The sequence below is a fragment of the Trichoplusia ni genome, chromosome 19, assembly GCF_003590095.1.
Source record: "Trichoplusia ni isolate ovarian cell line Hi5 chromosome 19, tn1, whole genome shotgun sequence".
Taxonomy (NCBI): domain Eukaryota; kingdom Metazoa; phylum Arthropoda; class Insecta; order Lepidoptera; family Noctuidae; genus Trichoplusia; species Trichoplusia ni.
In genome coordinates this window covers 7,418,955-7,446,508 of record NC_039496.1, presented here as the reverse complement: position 1 = coordinate 7,446,508, position 27,554 = coordinate 7,418,955, and the positions used below count along the sequence as shown (strand labels likewise).

Here is a 27,554-nt window from a genome sequence, read left to right as displayed (position 1 = left end):
CAACCAAAAAAAGAAAAATTGCAGCTTTCAAGCATTACTAAAGTCTAAAGTCAAAAAAGTTCTATGACCGTCGTCTAAGTTAAAACATTGATCACTTCAACGACCTGAAATTGTTCTCAATAAAAACCATTTTAATCATCTTCAACTCATTTATTCACAATCCATTTTGTTTACACTATTTGTACAATACATTTCAAGAATAGGTCTGCTCCTATTATACATAAAAGATATTACTATTGAGTCTGTACCATCTCTTTGTAAGAAATTAAACTCTGTAATGACATGTGTTACCTATACTAGTTTGCATTACAAGTCCAGTGAAACGTCAATACATAAACTAATAAAATTAAATTGTAATCTAATTGTAAAGAAACTAACCTAATCACAATATACACAAGACAAAAATTGGTTAATAAATTAATTTCATAATATTACTTCAGAATAATTAAAAGTAAAATGTCAATAATTTAGTCACATGATAAAATTATTTTAATTTAATTCAGATTTCATCTCCATATTAAAAAGAGCATACCATTTTTGGAAGCTGTTGCTAAAACTGGTTTTATTAATGAGTAGTGTGATTCACTAATCAGGGATCTAGATCTTTAGATTAATTTTTATGATACTTTTTATTACATCGAAATATGTTTAAATTAGTATGGTTCAATACCGACAGGGAATGATCACTAATTATAAGCATCTTGCTAATACATCAAATTACTAAGCTTCTGCTATCTCGAGTCTTTCTTTTAGACTAAATTTCATATTAAAAAAAATACATTCCCATAATATTTCATCCATGATTTTCAAATGGTAACTCTTTAGGTATTTCTATTGATACTTCAGGAAAAACTAAATTCGGATATTGCGTATATATTTTTTTCAACATATTAAGGATATTTCTAGGTAGTGCGTTAGCCAAGACCAAACATTTATTTGTACAGCACTTCTTTTGAACTACGGACGATTATTTTAATTTTACGGTGCGTTACTAAGGTCAACTAAACTTGGTTGCGCATTCGTTGTTGCGATTCTTTTAAATCAGTAACTATTGTAACGTAGGATTGCATTGCTTTGAGGCTAAAGTTTATTCAGAGTATTTACTGAAGAGTTATAACTATAACACTCATCGCAATTTGTTTAAAATACTAGATTTAAAGTATAATCGAATAATAGGTTACAAAGTGGGGGCATTATAAAACATTCGTCGATTTGAACGATAGCATTAAATACATATGTATAAACATGTAAAATTGTATATTGTTAAAACATGGTACATACAAGCACGTTAAAAAGATACATTCAATATGAAAGATCTATAATATTTATATAATATAGCAAAAATACTTTGCAGCCAAATAAGGCTAATAACAGAATTCACTACATCACTACTTTCAAATCCGTTAAAACACTCACAAATCAGTATACTATTATAAAATAACATACAATATATATAAATTGTACAATACATATAAAATATTGCATATAATTGTAAAATTGTCACAATATTTACTTATTAAGGCAACATTGTTATGATTTTGTTATTATTGTTATTACAGCACTGGAGGTTAGGCTCCTACACTATATTATTCATAGCTTAATAAAAATAAATTATTAGAGAAACATTTTTTTTTTGTATTTCATTTTAAATTTTAATTTTCACGTATTAGCTTCTGGCAACACTAGGGGAGAATGATTCTACCTAGCCTTTGCCAAGCGATTTTGAGGATAGTTTCCAGTCTTGCTGGATTCCGCTGAATAGCGTACTACACATGACGCGAGTTTCTTTCTGGCCTCCACTATTAATTAGTTAGTACAGTACCCCTTGGTAAGCGGGCCATAAGTGAATTACAATTCAAGAATTCGCGTTATTTTGTCCTTACGTGATAGTTAAACATCAGATCTATGGGCTTTGGGTTCAATTAGCAACAAAGAAATTAAAAAAGATACACATAGCAATAAATACACAACATCATTAATTTGTACTTTCATAACAATCATTCTTAACCTCAAATGATTTCTGTAACATTCTAGCAGCTCTAGAAAAATTGACAAGATTATTCTGATTTTTTAAATAGTATTAGTTCTTTAAAAAAACGCATTACGTTATGACAAAGATATCGCTATGAGGTTAAGAATTTGCCATCTTGGAATGATTCAATATTAACATTAAATTACTTCTACAACACTGTTCACTAACTACCAAATAATTAAAACTAATAATTTAACTAAATTTTACGTATACCATGAATAAAAACTTTGGTTTACTGTTTTTGTACTGGTACTGTCAAAATATGTACTAGGAGAGCATTTTCGTAAAGGGATTATTAACTCAAAAGTTGCAGTCAGAAGGTAAAAAAATTAGAGGTCCGATGAAATGTGTTTAGAACAATTAAGACTATTTGTTGTCATTAAAGTTAAAGAGAGAAATAAAATAAATACATATTTTTTAATCTACAGCATTTCACGTCGCTTTTCTCGATATTCGTAATCGTGTCGGGTATTCCTGTGTAAGTAATAAATAGACCAGAAATAAGCCAGTTTTGCATTATTGCAAACAAAAGCGACCCCTGACAATACAATAGCGGTCGCATTGACAAAATTCTCTTTTTGTCGGTCAACAGTTCTCGTTCAAAGTCATATTCGAACTAATGTAAATTGAGAAATCAAATAATCAATTAATCTTCAAGTAGAATGTCGATATTTTTGTTTGCAGATTTGTCTAGTTTATTACAATTTCTTTATCATGTAGGCAAATTGTCTACTAAAATCCTGTCGAGAGAATTAAGAAGTATATCCTTCGTACCATGAGTCGAGAGCGTGTCGCTCGCTGCCAGGCATGCACACAGCGGGGTGTCGCCTAGGAGTAGAAGGTGAGCACGGCGGCGTGGTTGCCGCGCACGAGCAGCGTGCGGTCGGCGGCCGTGGCCACGGCGTGCAGCCAGGCGCAGTACAGCGGCGGCGGCACCACGGCGCGGCGGCGCGGCATGGGCAGCGTCACGCACACGAGGCGCGCGCCGCGCGACTGCGCCTGGATCAGCTCGCGCAGGCGCAGCTGCCGGTGCGTGCGCTCCTGCGCCGCCAGCAGGTCCGCCTCCGAGATGCCGGCTGCGGGGAGTGCCCGACTCTCAATATAGCAATAGCCGCGTACTGACCCAGCGAACTGCGTCGCGAGGCAGCCTCGGACATTTGCTCGCTCAATCAGTACGCGGCTAATTACGTGGCACGTGTTTGTCCTCAGAGAGTATCAGAAATTTTAGTCCAACTTGAAAGAAAGGATAGTTTGGATAGCTTTTTGTTATCCACCGTTACGAGGTACGCACTCGCAGTTCGTCGAGTCAGCTTGTTACTTACAAAACCTATTTTTTTATTTAAAAAAAAAAACATTTTTTTTAATTAAGTCACATTTTAAATATTCATTCTAGTTGCAATGATGAAAGTTAATTTCAGGAAGTCAGGAAAATGCATGTAAATGATTGATCTAGTACTTGTCCACATAGTATGACATAATTGACATGTAAACTAAGAGAAAGCATGATACTGTATGCACTGTATGCATGCATACTAAAGTTTATTACACTGTTGCTACTTTACAACAAGAACAGTTAGGAGATCGTAAAAATGAACGGTTGGGGATGCTCTGTTCTTTCAAAAACTTAAAAAAAAACATTTTTGATCAAATAAATGTCGAATACTTACTGCTATCATTATCATCGACAGCTTTGAACGGCGCGACCAGCTTGTCGAAGTAAGCGAGCGTGGAGTCCTTCGGCCGCCGCGTGATGTCTGCTATCATCTTCAACGCGGAGTAGTCTATTCTGAACTTGGACAGCAGAGACGCCATACTGTCAGAAAATAGACTCATTAGTACTTTAGTATACTTAGAACCCTGAATGAACGTTTCTCGACTGTTTTTCCTACAATAAGAAGATAATTGATGTCCACTTACTTCCTCTCTTCGATCTCAAGTTCTGTGTTTTTGTTGGCGAGCGTGAACACTCGCAGCGGGCATGAAGACCACGCACGCCGTGTTGACAATATGTACGGCAGGAGTAAGGTTAGACCTAAGAGCAAAAGGATTATGTTATTAGCTTGGGTAGCATTTCTGGGAAATTTGACAAACAAACAATAGCATACAATATACGCTAAAGGCGATCGACTTTATTCAGCAATGACCGGTAAAAATAGTCTCCATTGACTGTCAAAAAATATTTTGTTTAAAAACAACGACTTTCGCAATAAGGAATTTAATCCTTTTTTCGTGGTGTGTATCACAAACTTTAAAAGTCAAATGGATAAGACACCCAGATAAGCAGAGACCCAGGACAATCGTTCGTGGAACTCACAAACGCTTGTCCAATGCAGGAATCAACCGAAACACAGTTGATTTGTCGTGCTGTGATACGTACCTCCGTCATCATACAGCCACCACACGTCCACGGTCCCGGCCTGCCGCTTGGTGAACTGCTCCACCGACGTGAAGGACGACGTGCGCCGCGCGGCGGACGCGCCCAGCGCGCGCCGGACCGCGCTGCCGATACCCTTGCTGAGGCCCAATAACGTATACATGATGTATGGATGTTTTACATACATAACAGTAATTAATGTTAGGCATAGGTGTTTCTTCCCTTTCTTCTGTATATTATGTCAGACGCATGCATGAATGAAATAGGTAGTGTATTATATTTCTAAGATACTTGTGTAAATGTCAAGCAATGGGACGAAATAAGTGAAATGAACTATTATAAATATTTTAAACGACTCCCGCTTCAATCTAATTTTTGTGTCACACTCAAACTCAGGACAAGATTGCATGGATCACAAAAATGCTTGTCATGCCAGTGGGTTTGCCGTGATGACCTCAACCACTCGTCTATCCGTATAGTAAGTGAATACACAAGCAGTGCGTCCGTACCCCTTGTCCTTGTCCCGCGCGGGCGCGGCGGGCGGGGCGGCGGCGGCGGCGGGGTCGCGGGACACGGCGCGCCGCAGCCGCGGGGACCCGCCCATCGACACGTCCGACATGCTGCTGCCTGCGTAACACACACATAATAATATATCATCGATATTACTTACATAACACTGTTGGACAGATCATAATGAACATTCTGTATGCAAAATAAGAAATATTTAATGGAATATCAAATCACACCCTTAATCATTTAGACTATTTTAGACGGTAAAAAATGCAAAATGAACTACTGATGAATCATTTTTGTAAAATCCAGGTCTTAAACTTTGGATAAATTCTTACTGAACTACAAACCTAGTCTAAAAAGCATATTGTTTAAGCATTGCCGTATTTACTAATTATTCCAATCATTTATTTAAAATCTGAAAAGTTTTAATATTTGCCTATTATTTCTAATATGTGTACGATGTATCTAAGTTTACCAATATATAATGAATTACTCACCTCGGGAGTGCGTGTTGAGGCTCTCAGTTGATTTGGACTCCTTGTTATCTCCCATAGAACCTAAACAGAAGTTGATGTGTGATCGCGTGATACATAAGCTGTGCCTTCACACTGTTATTAACCAATGATATACAATGGACGATATCGAAAAACAAAAGGATACATAACTTTCAAAAAAGATTATTTATTTAACAGTTTTTATTTTGACTGAGAGCTGATTTTATTCCAGACATATTAACGAAAGCCTTTTAGAAAAAATGTATAATGTAAAATCGGCTCTAAGACGTATTCTTGTATCCTTCACCTCCCATATATGGGTCCAAAAACAATAGATTTTTACCACACCCAATGTTAGAACTATTGATAATATTATGTTTTTTTACAGGGTACATTATTAAATGATGCAACGATTTCATATAATTATCCGGAGTTCGAGTCCTCAATCATGAGCTGACGCGACGGGGTCGCGAGTCGAACTGACTCCCGGTAAATACGCGTGATTAAACCGTAGCATCATTTAATAATATAACTTAAGTATAATCACGTTCTATGTTTTTACAAACATTCACTTAATTCATTCATCATTTCATTGGTAATATAACCAATATTAAATAGCTGCGAATAATTATTTCGTTCTGGTGCCAGACTAGGCCTATAGAGAATTGATTTAGTTTCAGTTAGGACTGATTGAGAAATATAAGGTCATGAACTGAATACTTTGCCATCGGCTCAATTAAATTGTTTACAAACAGACTCAATGGTGTTAATTGATTTCATTTTTGTTTAGCAAGAACAATGTGGTATACTTAGTATTAATTTGTCGCATCTTAAAATTGGTTTTGATATTTCTGGAATAGTTCATGATCTTAATAAAAATCTAATTTGAGTTTCAGGTATCACATTAATGATTTTATTTTCCTACTTTATTTTGAATTCAGGGTATCTTCTTAGAGTTCCGAACGACAACACGGAACATTATTACTGAGGTACCGCTATCGTTCAAAAGTAGACAGTTAACTGCTTTTATTTGATCTAAATAGTCTTGTCTTCTAATGGCAAACAGTAAAAAAGACCACAACCCAATTTGTAGTACCAAGTATCCGGTGAAAAAAAACGACCGATCCCTCAAAGGTTGGAAAAGAGGTTTAATTCCCCAAATCACCAAGAATACGTTAGATACAAGTGCAGAATAACACGTATAAGTCAGTGCAGGTGTACTCACGTGAGAAGGCGGCCAGGTCCTTGAGGTTGACGTCCGCGAGGTAGGCCTGCAGGTCCGCGTCCAGCGCCTCGCCGCAGTACTGGCCGCCCGACACGCGCAGCAGGGCGATGGCCATGTGCACGTCCAGGGCCTTGCTGCACACGCCAGGGAAAGCATATGTCTAGCAGGTTTCTTGTGAAAGCTTTTTAATTGGATATGTTAATATTAACATGCAATAGGGAATGTGAAAAATTCCGAATGAATTAAGCAGATTAAAAAAAAATCCCGTGTGCACGTAATTGAACTCCTCCGAAACAGCTCGACCGATTCTCGTTATTTTTTTTTATTTTTTTATTCTTTAGAACGCTTGCTGGAGCAGCTACTAGCATATGTAATTTAAGAAAAAGCTTTTTGACAAAAAAAAACTTTAATAATAGAAGAATATAAAGCTCTCATACTCACTGCATTACTTCTACGTAATCAACGATTTCGTTCCTTTCGCTTGTCTGCCAGTTCTCCTTGAAGCCCATTAACAGTATATTTGGTTTCAACTTGCCGATACCACTCGCCTGTCAAACAAATATTAAAAGTAAAATAAGGTTACTCATTGCATTTCCGAAAAAAAAAGGTTAATAAGAACTAATATCTTATCGATTTGTCACGAATCTACAAACATTCGTTGTTGAAAAGACGTTTCAGGAACGCCTATATTGTTGCAATATGTAACTATTTATGTTTGTAAAATCTTCTATTCATGTGGTGTCTATCTATCTACCAAAAAGTTTATCATGATCAAGAGGTATCTCTAACAGTTAAACAAAATACTTAACATATGACATCACATTAATCAGACTATAGTTAACCCTATGCTCAGGTAGATAAGGTTGTTATTGTTTTACCTGCACGAGTGCGTTGGCCCCGTCCTTGAAGGTCACGTCGTCGACGACGGAGTAGAAGGCCTTGATCTTCCTGCGGCTGAGCCACAGCGAGGCGCGCGACGCCAGCGCCTCGCGCCCGCGGTGACTCACTGCGCCCTGGACACGCACTCACTCACTACACTTGCTCAACGTCACTTCGCATAACTTTGCTATAAGATAGCTAAGTCAAATCTTACTTGTGTACATCAATATCAATTATCTGTATTTAAAAACATTTTAAGATTTCAAATAACAGGTATTAAAAATAAACTTTAGAATTTCTTATATTGAATTAACTGATTGTTTCTAGATAAGCAATCCAATGTTTCTTTAGTTAGTAGCATTACATGGCACATCCCTGTAGTCAATCAGTCTTCATTTAATCAAAAACTAATCAAAAATCTCCGTAGTAAAGCCTCTTTTAAGTTCATAAATAATCTTACCTGCATTATATGTCCACACAACATCAACGAATGTCCCTTTGTGAGGAGGTACGTGAAGTCTGTTAGCAGCGGACGCTCGCCAGGAAAGCCCGTCAGTACAAGGATCTGAGGCCTACAAACCAATAACATCGTAAAATCAACCTTACTGTTATTAAAATAGAAACGCGTTTGGATGCATATCTGATTGAGGCTAGACCAATAATGAATGAACGATATTGAACCTTACTATTACAAAAATATAGACTATTATTGATTGTATATGTTGTATTTTAGATATAATTACAGGCTACAAACCTGTAATTCTTGACGTGTTCAGTAACCCTGTTGAGCTGGTAGACGCCGGTGAGTGCCGTCTTGTACGTCTGCGCTTGCGTCGTTGATCCCCAATTCACATCTGTCAATAGGAAACGCGTTCGTTTACGTCTAGAAAAGATTCATATAATGTAACTAGCGGTCGCCCGCGGCTCCGCCTTTTTTTTAAGTTGATAAAATCAATCCCAGTGTTCCTTCTAATCTCTCCAAGAATATGTATGCAAAATTTCATTACGATCGGTAAAGTATTTTCTGCATGAAAGCGTAACAAACAAACTTAGATAACAACATTCAGTACATTTTAATAGTAACTTTCGAGAGGATGCATATGTGAATGTATTCTATCTATAGTTGATATATGGTCAATAATTAATGATAACCTTACCAGGATTCCTATAGGACACGAGTAGGTACAGAGCCAGCAGGAAGGCGAAGGTGACGAGCGCCGTGATCCACGAGATCACGAACATGATGGCCACGCACAGCATCGAGCCCACCAGCGACAGCCACATGTTGTAGAACTGGCACACGGAAACATACGACAATACAGCTGCTAAGGATCTGCTGTCTAAAGTGTTGATGTGGTAAAAGCTATAAAAGAACTATTGTGACATGGAAGGAAAGAAAGAAAAGCCATTTATTCAACACAAACATTTAACGCTTGTAGCCATTGATTCTAGAAATTATTGGGTAACGTTTTTTTTTTTATAAAAACGAGTCCTTCATTAAGGAATTTAAACCTCATGTCGCGAAGGGTTTCACAAACATTCAAGTTACATGAACTAAGACACACAATAACTGAATCATTCAGGATAGAATAGTCTGCAGTCAAATAGGGGAAACCTTTACTGAATAGTAACACCACACAAAGTTGGTTACATTAATAAAAATATCCATATTTGAACTAAGAAAAATATAGCCTTAGCTAGAAAACGAAGGAGTATTTAATAACTTACCCTAAACGTAGGTCTCCATCCCACAGGTTTTGCTAAACTGGCGTGGAATGTCGAGAAATTAATCAGCGCGTAAGCAGCTAGGAAGAAGTTTGAGATTAATGGAGCTATCTGGTTTAAACCACCTGAAAGTAGAAACAAAGAAATCGTATTAATGAGCTACACAACGCCTATTCCGGTTGTACCGCATAACGCATAGCAGCGACTCAAGTCTACAATAGTATCTTTTTTTTTTTAAATGTTTCGACAGCATATATCAGAGTGAATACGCCCAGTAATTTGATACAACATTGGTAACGACTGGACTTTGAGTCCGCAGTAAAGCAATATTAATGTTTAACGAAGAGTGGCGTCTATCTTCCACACCCGAAATAACATTGCTTTAAAACTTGGCGTTAGCCTGATTTCAAGGAATTTAATCCTTGTGTCGCGGGGGTTCCACAAACATTCTAGTTGCATGCAAAAAAACACAACTTTAGCTTTTCGTAAAGCTCACAGACGCTCGTTCTGGCTGAGATCGAATCTGCGACACGTCGTACACAGTGGGTTTAGTGTGGTGACCTTAACCAGTCATTGCAGAAGTCTAAACTATTACTAAATTCCCATAACAGCAGATACAGCCACTCACCCATGAGTATGAAGGCCACGGCGATGACGAAGGTGAGCACGTACCCGCGCACGGGCTCGTTGTTGGCGCCGTAACCCTTCGCGAAGAACTCCAGGTACGGGTACAGCTTGTCTTGGCAGAGCGCCTGGGGTATATATTGGGTTTAGTCACTTATCTGCTCTTTTGATTCAAGAAAACGATATTGTTCATTTATTTAAGGAGGGCTAAGCATGATATAGAGAAAGATGGAGAACTACACCAAGAAGAGCTAAGGTGTTAAGTTAAACGAGTTAGAGAAAAATGGACAGCTAAAATGTTAAGATGATAAAGGTAATAATTGCGTTCGATGAAACAGATCTCAGGTAACAGGCGCTATATTAATGCACCGCTAATAGGTATATGCATGCATAAACTCGCCAAATCGCGGTCTAAATTTGGAAAAGGTTATAGTAAAATTGACTATTCGTAAGAAATAAAATTCAAAAAACATAAGGCGTGAAAACTATTAATTATAGCTTTCTATGTTTCTTCTTCGAACATGTATTTATTGAAAATTAATACACACCTGAAAGACTTTAGGCGCAGAAACCAGAGAAGCTAATGCCGAGGAGAGCGTGGCCGCAAAACAACCGCCGTAGATCAGCGGACCAAACGCTGACACTAGACGGATTACCTGGAAATAACGAAACAAAATCAAGAAAGATAACGTCTATTTTTTCTCTCTTAAAGAGCAAGGGCGTCATGATAATATGACTCTTAGGACTCTTCGGACTTGAAAAAACGGAAAGGATGCCGCTGTCCTTTTAAGGAGAGTTATCTGTTGTGACAACTGTATAATGACAATAGAAAGTGTTGGTTTTGATAGCTGCAGCAGTTGTCTTTCAAAACAGCTGAAATTGGCTCTAGAGTTAAGTCCTTCTCATCTGTAAGTAGTCTAAACAATCAATACATACATCATTACTGTTCTGTAATCCATATTGACAGGTTCCATTCGCCACGCAGTCGGCCATCCCCCAGCCGGCCACGTCGGCCACATCGCCCGACGCGTCCCGCAGTACTGTGAAGCCCGCGATCACAGCTATCACTAGGTACGAGATGGTTGTCAGCAGAATAGCTAGCAGTGTACCCTTGGGAATTGATTTTTGGGGGTCCTGGAATGAAAATATTACACTTAGATTAGATACTATTTACACCAAAGCACCCACTGAGCGCAACGTGTTCAATTCCTGCGTAGGACAAGCATTTGTCTAATCAACAATTGCTTGTTGTATGTCTCGGTATTATGAAACTCCCCACGTGACATATAACATAGTATTATTATACAAATAAACATTTATATCAAATATTCAACCTTTAAATCTCCAGAAATATTGGCTCCAGCCAATATCCCAGTAGCGGCGGGGAAGAAGATCGCGAACACGGAGAAGAAGTTGTGCTCGACGCCTTCGAACAGCCTGTAGTCTGGACCTATGTTGCTTTTTAGTACGGTCACTGGAAACAAAATGTGAACATCAGAATAGTAACTCCTTGGAGTAAGAACAGAATAATTGTCCTTTATTCTGCATTTACATTCCTGTAATAGGGTTCGATGATTTGGTAATGTGAAACGATTAGGAAGGCACTACACAAGAGGGGTCCGGTGATTTCATCAGTTAATCACTAAATTATAATAATAATATAAATACTCCGCAACTTTCACACAACGCCATCTAGTCTCAAGCTAAGCAAAGCTTGTATTATAAGTACTAAACACCTGATAAACTCCTTGTCCCTATTTCATTATTATTTGACACTGCTTAGATATTTCTTACGTACCGGGAACTGCCTGAAAAATCCTGACTCATATCTCATACAATAAAATAGACAAAAATCTAACAAAAACCACTCGCTAGAGTAGTCGATCATCATTATACTCACAATTATATCCAACAAATCCTTGCGCCATTTCGATATCACTCTTGGGTCCCATAATAGACCCGACACAGAAGTCCGCGATGGCGGCGAGCAAGATCACCAGTAGGACTATCTGCGCCTTCGCCTCCCACTCCATGCCGACCATCACGATGCCGGTCAGCAACACTATGGTTATGCAGCCGTATATTGCTTGGTCCTGTAAAAGTTACGTCAGACACTTGAAGTGAAGAATAAGAAAATTTAAATACATCTTGCCTGAAACACCTAAAAATGCATTTTTTTTTAAGTACATTTGATGATCGAGATTTGATTTGAGTTTACAACGTGATAAATAAGTTTTTTTCATCACAAAGACGATACCGATTATTGTGCTTCTTATAAGTGGAAACGGTAACCAGAGACGTAATTGCCGGATATTCAAAGTGAAAGTGGATATAACCGAACTAAAAAAAAATGTTTTTACTCTTAGTTAGGTCACATCTGCATTAATCATTTCTTTTCATCTCCATTTTAAGCGAACGACGTAAAAAGGTATTTAATCAACATTCAACGCACTTACCCATCCCTTGTCCACCATATAAGCTGACTCCGGTATGAGCGTGATGAGCGACTCCCCGAAGCCGACCACATACATGGCGCAGGCGACCGCATTCGCCATCGAGAAGATCAGTCCTATGGAGCCGCCGAACTCAGGGCCCAGGGACCGCGATATCATGTAGTATGTACCACCTGGCATGAAAAAATGGTCTGTATTGGTGTAGCTATTAGGTTGAAATTATTTTGCAAAGTGAAATGTTCTAATCGGAAAGAACTCTTTACATCGCAGTCTGGATAATTAATAAAGATCAGTTTTTATATTTTTTAGACAAATTGAAATTCATAAGTGTTTAAGTAAGGTACACCTGGGATTAAGCCTGAAAACATTGTCGATTTTTGTTACATGAAAACAACAAATAAACTAGAAATAGAAACCGGAAATAATTTTATAGGCATTCAAATTATAATTATTTGGCCTGTAACTGTATGCAATTAACTGTGTTCAAGAATTGTTGCATTATTTATTACAAAGAAACATCTGTTTATATGAATGTCGAGTAAATAGTATTTGTGGTGTATTGGCGTGCGGTACATGGAGCATGTTTGTTCAACAATGTTTTTAATGCACCCACTAAAGCTATGGAAGGCGGCCAAATTTTGCAAGTGATAACGTACATTTAGTTTTGCATTTGATCTGAAAGCAAATCCATGTACGCTTGAAATGTTTGGATTGTTTGTTTATAGTGTTGTACCATCAATTACGTAGATTGGCGTTTGACACGATACTAACCATATTTTCACAGAATGAATAGTTATTTTTGCGTTATAATCGTCATTTACCAGGAACACTTAAATTATTTCAATGAGTAGATATCCTCAAGACTCTAGCTTGCGTAAAATAATAGGTACCGTTTAAAAAATTGAGAACTTAACGAACGATTCATTTATCATCACCAACTTTATTCAAACATTTGGATATAAAAACACTCAACATGTTTCACCAACACTATCCAAAATCTGAATGGAAAAAGTGAAGGTATTATTTTTCAGCCAACTTACCGCCTTTGATGACACCGTTGGTACTGATCGCGGACATGGAGAGAGCCGTGATGGTGGTGACGACTGACGTTGTGAGGATCAGGAGCATTGACTGCGCTGCCGGAAAATAACGCTTTTATTGTTCGCATTATACAATACATGTCCACATTGCTCGTTCATGTTAGGACTTTAATTTTAGAAAATGAGTTTTTTTTGCGTTTCCTCTGATTGCCAGTAAGTAATCTAAATCCAACAATAACAACTTAGCACTTTCACATCTTTTAATGTATCTCAACATCGCTATATGATAATTCTGTAAAAAAAAATACAAAATGTTTGATTAGTAGTAAAATTCATAAGAAAGAAGGCTTGTTTTACAACTTAGCTTTAACAAATGCTTCTAGTCGGGTCAATCAAGTTATCAGCATTACAATCACGTCAACTAGGTCGATCAATTCTAGTCGTTTATTGACCATATAGGTTAAAATCATTTCTAGTAAACCATATGACTTCATAACTCCATCTCCTTAGTCTTTTTCTTTTTCTCTATGGGCACCATGCTATAGAGCTTACAAATAAAATAAGAGAACTTACGACCCATTTTTATGAGTTTTATTTATAATGGTACTAACCCACGCCCGCCTGTCCCACGACCCACGAGAGCCGCAAGAACAGCATGACGCCCCAGATGTTGAGGAGGCATCGCATCAGCACGCCCTTTATCCAGCCAAACTTGATGTTCGTGGTCGCGAGCGTCGGCGTCGCCAGGTCCTTCTCCAGCGTCTGGCCAGGCTGCAAATATGTACATAGTTGCTGAAGAACGTGACCCAGTCAAAGCTCTTTAGGAAAGGAATCTTTGTTGGCTATTATAAGATAAGCTCTAATGTCGTTATATTTGCGTAGTTTCAAATGCAGGAAACCCGATTTGACATAATTCTTTTATGAAAATTGGCATGCACAGCTGTAATATGAACAGGTAAAATGTGTTATAAAAAATGTGTCGAGGATGAAAATTTAAAGATACATATATTCCAATATAGTGCAACTGTGAACAAGGTCGGTAGGGAGGGGGCCTGTTACGTCGCACAATAAAATTGCTACTGTACGAGCAGCCAGCTGAAATAATTAATCTCTTTATCGCCTCGGACAACATCGTCTATGTATAGGTTACGTGCAAGATAAAAGAAGCCGTAATTATAACGGTAACCCTGGATTACGTTGCTACTATCTTTAGGGGTCATTAGGTAACGTTTAGTTCATTACTATCCTGATAAACATTGTTTTGATTGCAGAAATTATTTTTGGATGGAATTAATGTTTAGTTTTATCTCGAAGCTTCTACACGAAGAATAACCGGACATTAGTAAATTAATATGTTTTTAAAAAACCTAGATTTTCGTATTTTTTATAGTTTAAAGAAGCAATATTTAATGAATTCTTAATAGAAAATAATTTCCGGATCATAATAAATCATATAATACATTCACACTTAAAGATACACTTGAAACAGACAGGACAATAGTCGACAATCATAAAATAGCAATTATCGCGCTTCGAGTAAACAGCGCTTAAGATGACACTCGAGATTATATACACGAACATACGAACACGATTCATGAACGCATCGTTTAATATCAGATAAGATCAAGCCATTACATCTTCATTCATACATCTCTAATGAAGGGGTCAGTAGATCAGACGGTGCATTTAACAAGACTACCTCTAGGCAGATACCTTGGACCCTTGAACCTGGGTCAATAGCAGAAATAGGCAAAGTTATAAAATCGCCTGACTACCTGATAGGTACTTATCCCACACTTATTTTGTACTTCGGCTGAAGGACTTCTTGGTAATGATGGGAGGGTGTTATGAATAATATTCGCAGAATATTTTATTGAAATGGTCAGAGTTATCGTGTTGAGGTTGTGTTATATCCTCATAAGATTGCGCATTTACCAGAATAGATTTTATTTTGCAAGTCTGTATCTAAAAACTTCGACATGCTGTAATGAGCAGAATAGTTTATATGATTAATAGGTTTCAGGCAACGCCGACGGGCAAAAGATCAAGATTAAAAGGTCTCTTAGAACATCTTCGCGTGGGAAACCAGTTTATAATTTTATATTTGCATAATCACGATATTTTTTTAAACTACTCTCGCAGTAAGGCATTTCATCCTTGTGTCGTGGGACATTTCACAAGCATTAAGGTCTCATAGACAATGACACCCAGACTCGGAACAAGCATTCGTGGATCTCAGAAACGCTTGACCTACGCAGGGATTGAACCCACGGCCCTCTACGCTCAGTAGGCTTGGTGACCTCAAACACTAAGCTAACCGTGCAGTCGATATTAAATTCATATTTTTTATAGGTGTTTAGCATTCCTAATTATTTTCTATCTAATAACCATTACTATGGTATGTTTGTCAAGAGGTCCCCGATGCGTCTTACAACGTGAGACCAATTAACTGATGGCGGACAATTACCACAATAAGCAACCTGGACAGCTCATTACTATGGGTTAAGGTTCACATCAAGTTCCGTGGGTGTGTCCCTAAGGACATCAAGTACCACGTTATCCAAGACACAATACATAGATAAATGGATAATTGTCTTAACGAGATGAAGATAATACGAGGTAGAGACTCCGGTTTTTAGTCAAAATTTTGTGTTAGTGAAATCTTTATTTGCTGTTGAATTAGAACCTTAATCCGATGCTGACAAAGTGGTAATTCAATTAGGAAGCCAGTGTTTATAGAAATCTTCTTTTGATTATAATTTAAAATAATGTTACGTTTTAGATATAAATTGCACATATGTCATGTTATTCTAAACAACGCGAATAAATTAAGAAATAATCGATTGCTGTTTTTCAATTAGCTTGCTATCAAAGAGTTTTCTTGATTATCATTGATCAATATATAATGTAGATATAAATAAAGTATATTTTACGACACTTACGACTTACGCTTACGACCCATCAACATGTCTATCTATCTAGTATCCACTTTATGTGGTCACGATGCAACCGCATTCGGAACGTTTATATAAACACAAGATTCATTATTAGCGGAGGTAAGCTTCGTTTTGTAATAAAATGTTTATGATTGTGTGAAATCATTTCTGTTAAGATTTAGTAAGTACGACTCAGGTATAAATATCGCACCTTCGTTCCACATAAATATATGATTTTAAGGTGCGGCGATCAAAATGTATGGTGTCCCTAAAGGAAGCGTACTAACCCAATCGAAGGCCTGAGTAAAATCCATAAATCCATTAATGTCCATGATGACCACAATTATGAGTATTTCAGGCTAATTTTTATAGTTTGATAAGTTTAAATAACCCTTTACCTTCCTAGATAACGAAGCATTATGGAGTTCATCTAATGTTGGTCGAGGTGCAGCGTGTAATGATAGAACGTTTCGGTAGTTGTCCAGCCTTGGAAGAGCTTCTCGTGTAAGATGCCTACGAAACAAGTTTAAAAAAGTTTTATCAGTCCAAAAGTAAAAATTTTCGTATGTGTAATATTTATTTGACTTGTAAATGATTTTTTTACATACTCAACACATGAAAACCAGAATGACGCTTGGCGATATTATCATTAAACATTAAAATTTATTCAAATGTAACACAATACTTCTGTCTGAACTTTATACAAATTATAAAACGTACGAGCTATATTGCACAAGTTTAAAAAAATTGTGCCTTGGATAAACAAAATACTTCATTTTTTATTCATTGTGACACTTATTTCGTTCCATTCAACAATAATACATCCTACTTAGGTTCGATAAATTTTGCTCACCAACCTGAAGCTCTTTCCGTATTTAGTGTCAGTAGCTGTGAGGGGGTCATCGCTGTCCATTCCATCCGACTCCTCCGTGTGTTCCAAGTCTTCTGGCTCATCTTCCATCTGTTTACAAATGAAAAATGTATTTATTTAATACTATACTATAACTACCTAATATATATTTAGCTTAAAATGTATAATAACGAACTCAGTGTCTGAGCATACTTTTCAAAACAAACATGGGGTGACTTTCGTTGCATCAGCTCATGATTAAGGATGGTTAGGTAAGGTCAGTTAGGTCTTCCGAAACTGGCCGGAAATACCGATAAGCATAAGGAAACCTTTTATAATTTAAGTAATATAGGTAGTTTTAGAGAAAAAACCTGGCAAATACATCATCATCGTCTAACTATCACGGAGATACTGAGTTGAGATACAACCCGGCGACAGACGGGGAATCAGCAGAGTTTTAGTAATAAAGTTCCGCTTTATCCCTTGGATACTAGTGGTGTATCAATAAAAGTAAAATATTTAACACCTTGCAAAAGTACAATATTGGTCTACAGGTACAGTTACAATGAACTCCTGCAACAATAGGGGCAGTAGATAAAAAGCATGCATGGATAACTTGCTCATTGTTCAGTATACTGTCACTGGAAACCATTGATACTTGACTCACGTAGTAGTTAAAATCAGCTAGGTTTTATAGCGATATTATCAGAGGTCGCATTCCTATGCGTGGGACATCCTGGCCGTTGGTTATAGCGCAAACTTACTAGTTCAAAAGTTCATCAGTTTCTTTTTTAAGAACATTACCCATTCTTTAAATCTATCCCATCAAAGCCATCTCATAAAAGATCAAAAAACATTAAAGACATACACCGCAAAATCGCCTTTCAATTTTATCTCTCCATAAACTTGAAAGCTCAAATGTACCGGATAACTATAAATCTATAGAATTAGAATAGCTTAGAAGGTCAGAGACGATTGAAACGCATTTCTATCCAGAAATATCATTTGTGATGTTGAAACTGTGACGTCATATATCTAACCTATATATCTATGGCTGAAGTGAATCATCTGCAGACGGTGTTAAAGGGGTCAGAGGCCAACTATGGGATGGTCATGTGAGTTAATGAGAATAACATGAGAATGAGTAGGAGGGTAACTGCAACTACTTATAACTGTTCATCTACGGAAACTTTAATGAGGTTAATAAAAAATCTAATTGGCTCACAAAATGCAATAGGTACTTAAAACTGCTACTTCTTTAAAGGTTGCCTTGAAAGCTCAAGCAAGTTTGTCAGTGATCATCTGAAGGTACGCAAAGATAACATCGGTATGGATTCAGCAAAATCATTATGAACCACGTGGTAGACCAGGCGTATATGGCGTGTTGAACTCGACTCTTACGTGGAAGTGAAAAATGGTAAGAGGAGGCATTTGCCTAGTAGTGAGTGGCATAGTCATTTAATAATAAAGAAATGTTGCAGTGTAATAAGTGTAATAATCACAGATCTACCTAATGTACGGTTTAAGCGTAACGTGTCATACACTGCTTATCCCTTTTGGGAAAAGACAAGCGTGAAGGTTTAGTTAGCACCATACAATTCGTGGATTATGACGTATTTAGTTGTTATACGAAACACAAACTCAGAGATGGTAAACAATTCCTATATTAGTTCTGTTAATAAAAACCTATACGAAATTCGAAGATCTATCTCGATTTTTCAGCTAACCGCGATAAAAATGTATGAATCATATAGTTTCATATAAAACTGTTACCGACCAGTCCGCTTTTGTATTATTTGATTTTATCATTCGATTCAAAAATAATATCAGTGAAGCTGCTTGTTTTCATCCACATGATCATTGTACATTACAAAATGCTATGACTTTGCACCTCTTAATGTTGCTAGTATAAAACCTATGTAAGTCGAAATTCTACGGGCGAGACCTTTGCAAAGTCGTGGAATAATATAGGTTCATAATAAGAACTTGTTTTCTTAGTGAGAATATTACGGCCTTCAAGCAATTCTGAAATCGGTAAACTGTAGACAAACGTGTTACAGGATATCTTAATATATTATAGTAACATAAACTAACGTTATAACAGGCCAGAATATAGTAACGAAACTTGCTACAATACAAAACAAATTGTAGCAAAGCCCACAACTGCACAGTTTTCGATGTGATCAATTATTTTGACGGCGAAAAATTGTTTCCACACATTACTATATCTATATAATCAGTTTTCCATTTCATATATTTATCTGATTTCTCATTTCAGGTTACAACGGTTTTTTTTTCTCAAATCTTGTGTACGATATACAAAATTTGGAGTAACTATTTTGATGGTGATCTAACATTCTCCTCATTTTGAATCTAAGGAGTGCACTACTTAAATGACCATATGACCATATATCACAATGTTTATATATGTATATAACAGTGGACACAAATTGACCGAAACCGAAGTAAATTGTTTATACATACTGGTTAGCCTTCTGTTTAATACGGATCGAATCCGAAGCAACCTTGACCGTCGTCAAAATAAACCTAAACGACGTAAAAATAAACAAATAAGCTTCATAAATCTTTGGTTTTCACACACTATGGCCGAAGCTCATAACAGTGCCCGATATAACCCTGCAGTTTTCAATACGACTATAAAACACGAAATAAATTGCGTTGAAATTCTGTGAATCCACACGCTCTGGAAGACTAAAAATGAATATTTGTCTAACTAGAGGTCTGGGAAGATTAAGAATAATACCTAGTTATTTGCAAACCAAAAGGTAACATTGTTATGATTCTCATTCATATTTATCAAAATCAATCAATGAGTTATAAATATACATTCACATTAATTACATTTTAGTACTTTCAGTAGGAATGTTGTTAAAAATATAATATGTCGAACAAATAAATATTGTATCTATTTAAAACTCATCGCTCACATAATAAATAGTTTGATTTGTGCTTGTTGTATGATTAGTCTACTGCATCTTCAGTTTTGAATAAACCTCGAGTTGTTTTTTCAAACAAAAAGACGGGAAATCGTTCGCGAGTCCCCACTTCCGTGTACCTATTTGCAGATATTTAGTAATTATTTCAGAATTTCAAACCCTTCAACTTTTAAACATGTTGAAAAACACTCGCACATAAAATAACACACCTTTAATACAAAGATAAAAAAAAAAACGTTCAATCCGTTTTGGAACTATGGAAGACAGACAGACACGCCAAAGTTGCAAAATCCCTCTTTTGGCGTCGGGAGCTAAAAATAGCTTATTCTAGGTGATTCGGAATCTTGTTTTAACAAAAACAATATTGAACGTTGGTTTAATTCCATCACGATAAAACATTACGTAACAATATTCCAACCTAAATCGATTGGATCAAAACATTAGAAACTGGATTTTATATAGCTAAAATTTACATTTTATAAGTGCTTTGCAGTCTCCAAACACACATCTATAGAGCTGTGACATTTGATACAATCAAAACTATAACTAGGTATGAAGAAACATAAATTTAAGTTATTTAGTACATTACTTGTTCAAGGGCATGTAGAATTTTATCAATTGGTTTTAAAACTCGTAAAACGGTAACATAAAACAAAAATGTAATTTATGTCCGTACAAATTACTCAAAAACCGATGCAAAGGCAAACTTGATGGATGAACCTACATAATTATATCATACCTACTTCAATATTAACCGATTTACACCGAATCATTCAGGTGTACTGGTCCTAACTAAATAATACTAGTCACGCTGAATTTATAAAAAGGCTTGTCAGAAAATCGAGGATTAAAAAGATCCATTGCGTCTTATTCAATCTCCTTAGCTGTTCAGGAAACAATTTAGGGGTTTTAATGGAAAAAGAGAGGATTGAACACTGCGATAGCGATCTTGCTTTACTTTTTAGACCCGACCAAGATATGAATTCTAATGAAACAAATTATCTAAAAGTTTTGAATTGCCTATTCGAACGACTACAGAAGCAATTTATTAGAGAAAAAAAAACAATAAACACATAGTTATTTGATTACTCGGAGATTGCGATTCATTAGAATCGATTTAATTTTGCCACCTTTTGACTTCTGAGAACAAGCTCACGTCGATTGATACCAAGAAAACAGTTATTAGGTGAAAATAATAGATTTCCAGCAAGCTTTCCTTTTTTTTTCTAGTTAGAAACGGGTAAGACGATCTGTTCAATGATGGTACTCCTAAAACTCCTCCTCATCAAGTTTTCTTAAACTTATTTTTAAATTATATCCGCTTGCTTTAAGTTCTGGCTAAACAAGTTTGCGAAGTAAGCACATTATTTAGACTTGCAGTTTATATGTAAATTTTATTCAAATCAAACTAGATAGAATGCAGTAAGCTCGGAATATCATTAACATAAATTAACACGTTCTCTACAAAACGAGAGTATGACCTTTAGACATTCCAATCATTGGTTACTTACAACTCTTTGGAAATATTTTAAACCCTTTATGGCGCTCAGATTTTACTTCTTAATAAGATATAATTTTGGATTACCAGAACACCTTGAAGTTATAAACTCACTCTAGTGTTAAAAAATAAAAGTTTACCTTTCCAACACACGGATACCGTCCACTTTTCGTGGCAATAAAGACATAACTGTATACTTCCAGTGACGGAATCGCAGCGAGACAATTCACTCAAACACAATGCCTTATTAAATGTTAAATAATTCCAAATTGTTCTGAATCGGCGTGGGCCCTTCGGAAAGTAACGGGGACACACCTAAGTGACGAACGTTAGCAATATTAATAACCTTAATACTTTCAAGTGGGAATAAGTACTCGTTCTACTTGCGAAGCTTTCTCTGTGGCTTGGCAACAACTTTCCGTGGTACCAGCATTAAATGAGCAAGTCCAGTGGAATTAGTGAGATTTCTTTACAAATTGTGGGCTCTCTCGCCCCACACTCATAAAAGAGAGTTGAAATAGTGAAAATATATGTTAAATACATTCAAAATCCATAAAATTCCGTCGTTTTACGCAGACAACTTCGTATAAGACCTGAGTAAATACAGTGAGTAGTAGAGGGTTGACGGGTGAGGGCCTCTCATGAACATTCGGTTTGCACACAGACTTTGCATTTCAGTCTCTAGCTAGGTAATTAAGATATTTTACCTATAATATTTAAATCGTAGATTGAATAGAGTTCATATATGTAATTATTTTTTAGAAAATATTGTAGTTTTGTAATTATAGAAACATATTTAACATCTTTTGAAAAGATACAGTAATGGCAAAACTTAATGTAACGGTATTTGGCTTTTAAGGTTTTTGACCAGGTGTACCAGCTTTACTCGTATAAATGAATCGTATTATGTCTTCACAATGTAAATATTCCGACAGACAGCTGTGACTCTACAGTACGTGTTTCGAAAGCAAAAGCCGTCATTCATCCGACTCAACCTTTTGGCAATACAGAATAGCTTTGTAGTAAGCTCAGTATCAACGTTTTATAGTTGCTTCCGATAAATTCGATTGCATCTATCAAAATAACAGGCGTTTCCTTATCTAGTGTACATAAGGTTTTAGTAGAATAATTAAAGTATGTAGGTTAAGCTAAAGTAGGTGCAAAGCATAGCATCGAGATCATTTTTTCGTGCTCGTCCTCGCGCGGTTAAGTGAATGGAGACTTAATTTTTAACCAGTTACAACCAACTGTAGGAATTGTCGGAATAGGCACCAAATTTATAAGAATTTCCTCTGGAAGAAGAAAGGACAAAGCATTACGACTAATTCATGTCGCATGTCAACGTTTTTCTCCTTAAATTTCAGCTCTTAAAACTAAGTAGGCATAAACAACCATTAGAAGTTTTAACACCTATCGTAATGTACGATTTCATCTGATTCTGTGGCCACAACTAGACATGTATCGTTTAAAACTATCCTGGCATATTAGACCTTTGTTCATTACAACAAAGGTTCACAATTGTTTGCACGAGTTGTCCCTATCTAAAATTAGCCACCGCCTCCGACATAGTGGATCAAGTGAATTGTTAAAGGCTATTTTTGTCCTTCTTTAAGAGGATGTGTCTTTTGTGAATCAGACCTGAAGTCATTGCAATGAAATGATGAATGTTTAAATAATCTGGTAAACTGAAAGTGACTCAAATTTAATAGGAAAATATGAGGAATGTTTCCTCCTGAAGTCTGACAAATGTTAAATACTTGGCGAACTTTCAACTCACGTGTACAATGTCGGTCAAAATTAAATACCCGCAGTTTAGATGTGAGGGTTTTCACGACGCGGTAATTTACTAAGAATGAGTGATGATCTGCGTAAGATGGGTGGCAGGAGCTGCACGCGAGAGGCCGAAGATAGATCTTGATGGCGTGCAATTGGGGGGGGGGGGTTATATCCAGCAGTAGACGAATATGGGCTGATGCTGATGAGTGATGCTCGATGACGATATATTTTGGATTTATCTCAACTAGTTATTAACAGTTGCAAATGTTGCAATCACACATGGGTCCTTCGTGAGGACTGGAAATCAGGATTACCTCGGGCTTAAACACACTGGAGGTATGTAGACAACAATCCGCAAATTTATTTAATATAAGATTTTTCTTATTAGTGCAAATTTTGACCAGACAATTAAAAGCTTGTAACCTAATTGAATCTCCAACAAAGGTAATATGGTCAATTAATTTCGGTAATTGCCCGTTCACTTGGCGTAACAAACAAGGAGGTACTAAAATTTCAGTTTCACATGGCATGGCCATGATACAATGTTTACTAAATGTTAATTAGTCCAGAATTCCAAGAACTAAACTATCTGCCAACTTATACAGTAGACTTAATGTCTGTACTTAACACTGTGAAATTAACACCACCCTTAATATTAAAGCAATAAAGTCCATTTTCGTAATTAATTGTAACTACCATGTGGTACTTTATTATCAACTGTGGCCTAAGCTTTATTAAATTAATACGGAAGGTGATAAGGTCGTGTTATCATTTTAGTGTTAGTGTGGCTATAATGGTAACCATAATAATTACATGAACGTTTCTAGTATATTTTCCTTCTATACCATCTTCTATTATGTAAATAATAATACTACTGCTAAAGCATTTGCAAACACTAGCGTTTCTTTACTTGAACTTACTACTTCATCAGTGCCGTTTCCTTCTGAAACATTTGGGCTATTTGTAATCAGGACACTAGTCAAGTGTCTTGAGGAACCAACTACATACAAGTATACGGCAATATGGATCTATCTTAAAAGCAACCGTCGTTGCACCAAAAAGATCCAAACTCAACGCTGATTGAACTGATTTTCGCCCCGTACTTAAAGAAGCAGCCAATAATTAATAAATGCTTCGTGGAAGTTCTTGGACTGGCCAGAACGCGAAAAACACATAAGGTTAAAAGTCGGCAAATAATCGGCATCGCATCTACAAAGGAATGTTGGAAAACTAATCAAACTTCTTTAAACTGGATCCAAATTGCGTCAGGCATCGGATGTCGAGGAAACCATTTAGCTAATAAATCTCATTAATTAGGTTCTCCTTATTAGCGACAAACTGCCTACAACACAAGAATGCTAGTTACTTCAAATGGACGAAAATTGCGCAACCTTTATCTCGTGCGTTAAATTGTATTCGTAGACTACTGGAAACACCGTTTACCCAGCAAATACCTGATTAAAGTAGGTAGTAGTTAATTATGAAACCGTAAACGTTGGAGATGTGTTTGTTTTAGGGTCTGACATCAGTACTGCTTACTTGACCTATTAATAACTCAAAGCTGTTTTCTTTTCAGTTTCATGATCGATATTGAATGTGTATCTACAAGCACGTTAAGCCGTTACTCCCGGCAGATGTTTTACAGCCGATAAGTTAATACAGTTTTGAAAACAATATTTAGAAGTTGGATCTTTAAGCCATTCGCTTCTTACACAGGACGGTACGTTAAATTTGTAGATTGGATACCGTCCGCGTCGTCGTTTAAAAAAGGTAAGGTAAAAGGAGATCCGGACTGGTTCCATTTGGCCCAGAAAAGAGAATTGTGGAAGGCGTTTTCCCAGCAGAGAGACATAGTGAGCTAGATAAAAAGAGTAGATTCTGCAATATGGTCTCCTGGGTTTTGGTTTCGTGACAGTGAATAGAACCGGCTTAGCACGGCCCTCTGAATCATTCATAATCTTTCCGTATTGTCGCGAGCAATCGTCGGGCAGTTAATACGTCCATTCTTACCGGGGCCCGTAAGACACGGGCGCGGACGAGGCTATAGGAAGCTTGCCGCCGCCCGTGCACTTATCCAATTTGCCGCTATTATGATTTATTGGTAGCGTACAAGTAGGCGCCTATGACCTAGACCGACAGCTTCTCGACGGCCTGATCTGTTCAATAAGACATTACCAAGACATAATTTAATGTTATTCCTTTTGGTTAGACTGTTACAATTCAAATTTTGTGGTCATACAGATTTGTTGCGATTGCCGCTTACTACGGCAGCTACATCATTACTTTCAAAAAGGTAACGACGAAATATTTGTTTTCGACAGTTACTAGTTAAAACCACTAGAGTCCAGATAATTTGGTGATGTATGAGATAAAATCTCAATAGATCTCGTGTTTTCCTTTTTCGGGATACCCAAAATAATCGCGGGCGAAATTTTAAATAACAGTTAGTTAGTGAAAGAACTGCTTTAATAGTTATTTGTGTCAAAATGCAGGGTGCCTGTAGCAATTAGCAGAAGACAGAAAGTATAAGAAGAGGATGAGGAGGTCTTGCCCAACAGTGGGATCTTTAACTGGCTGGTTAAAAAGACAATATATATTTATAGCTTGTGTTCATTTATTTATAGTTATCTGATAACTAGAGCTGATACGATACAAAGTTAAATAATAGCTTTGAGCACAAACTACAGATTACACTATGGTATCGTTTCAAAATATTGTGGTATTTGTGGCCCCATTGTCACCATATCAGTACTATCTTGTTTGAATGGGTCATTCATGGCTTATTCCTGTGTTCCGCTTGCCATACATACAGACCCATACATGAATTATTCATAAAGACAAATGAATACCACTCACATGGAGTGGTATGTGTCACTAATTGGATGATAAAATAAAATGTTTTGATTTAACGCACATTTAATGTTAATACTGTATTGTATTGAATAGACAATTAATAATAAATTGATGATTTATTCTTTTTTCCTTCGGGTTAATTAGCAGAGTCTGCAATACATATGAATTATGTAGTAATGCAATATATAATTGTGTGTGCTAGGAAACATTTACCTCACTATGATGGAAAGAAACCATTTTTTTTTATGTATGTGGTATTATTAAACATTAATTTCATTAGAAAAAAAAGAATAGATAAAGATAAAGACTTTATACTTTGATCCAAAATATTTTCATAGCTAGTAAGGAACTTAGTTTTTAAGGTGTAGTGAAATTAATTAACTCTTAAACAGATAAACATGTTTAGTTAAATACATTGCAACGCAACGCAAGTTTTACGCAACGTAAAACTTTGGCGGGAACCAGGAAGTAAGTATGGTTAATCTAGAAAAATCGAAGTTCACCTGAAATCTCGTGGCAGATGGTTGATCCTTGAACCGGGAGGGTTTCTCAACGTCGCGGAAGCTGCTCTTCGTGACCGGCGACCGCGAGTGTACGGCTATCGTACCGTTCGTAACAGAGTCCGGCAGCAGCCGGTCTTTCTCACCCGACTCTTTCGTCCTAAACTGGATGCCAGACTCAGGGTCATCGCTTCTTGCCGGAATATCAGTAGGATACTGAATATTCCCGTTCGTCGCTGCCATAGACTTAGCCGAACTTATCTTCCTAAATCTGCCGATAATCACATCTTCTTCATCGTTTACCGGCGGCACATTTAACTTTTCCCCAGCAGAGCTGGTGTTAGCCTCAGGCTTCACCGGGCTCAGCTCTATATCTTTCTGTGGCGAACCCATATTTTGCAACCGTTTTAAAAAAATATGTAAATGTACATACACATATTTTAAATTTTATAGTCCGGTTCTTATAAATACACAAGAGTACGATAGCGATCAACGTCAGAAAACGCGGAGTATAATTGTAAAACAAAATGTTTTAATTTAGATTTCAGAGCAAAATAATATGGTTTTCTGTTAGAAATATAAGAAAATATGCAGGAGTATTAAAAACACGCGGTAAGCGCGATGGGACTATTTTAAACAAACGCCCGCTTTGCCATCCGTTTGACAACTGAATGACAGAATGATAGAAGCGCTTGCGTGTGCTATCAATAACCTTGACAACCAATCTTTTACAATTTGAGTTTTTGGATACGGACCCTTTGAATCTGTACCTTTGTCGCGTACCGTATATTTAAAATCACTCAGTTGGTACGTTTTTATTTAAAT

At 36.7% G+C, this 27,554-nt stretch overlaps 1 protein-coding gene across 1 annotated transcript; it reads right to left on the bottom strand.

Annotated features, from left to right (window-relative positions):
- Window positions 1–135: 135 nt before the first annotated feature.
- On the bottom strand, window positions 136–27,554 carry LOC113503510 (bumetanide-sensitive sodium-(potassium)-chloride cotransporter). The gene is made up of 24 exons (XM_026885533.1): window positions 26,733–27,554; window positions 17,153–17,256; window positions 16,694–16,808; window positions 13,971–14,130; window positions 13,360–13,455; window positions 12,323–12,492; window positions 11,767–11,959; window positions 11,201–11,340; window positions 10,803–11,000; window positions 10,415–10,522; window positions 9,871–9,994; window positions 9,246–9,367; window positions 8,675–8,810; window positions 8,272–8,371; window positions 7,978–8,089; window positions 7,517–7,651; window positions 7,080–7,186; window positions 6,639–6,772; window positions 5,417–5,476; window positions 4,916–5,033; window positions 4,410–4,546; window positions 3,950–4,064; window positions 3,700–3,845; window positions 136–3,108 (listed from the first exon to the last, which is right to left on the bottom strand). Exons 1-24 carry the CDS (start codon window positions 27,120–27,122, stop codon window positions 2,861–2,863), a joined length of 3,468 nt encoding a protein of 1,155 aa, XP_026741334.1. The 5' UTR covers window positions 27,123–27,554; the 3' UTR covers window positions 136–2,860.

Coding starts and splice junctions, on each gene's coding strand:
- LOC113503510 (XM_026885533.1), bottom strand. CDS start 27,122: ATGGGTTCGCCACAGAAAGATATAGAGCTGAGCCCGGTGAAGCCTGAG. Junction 9,995..10,414: donor CTGCGCCTAAAGTCTTTCAG/GTGTGTATTAAT, acceptor TATATACCCCAG/GCGCTCTGCCAAGACAAGCT. Junction 7,187..7,516: donor GGGCCAACGCACTCGTGCAG/GTAAAACAATAA, acceptor TTTGTTTGACAG/GCGAGTGGTATCGGCAAGTT.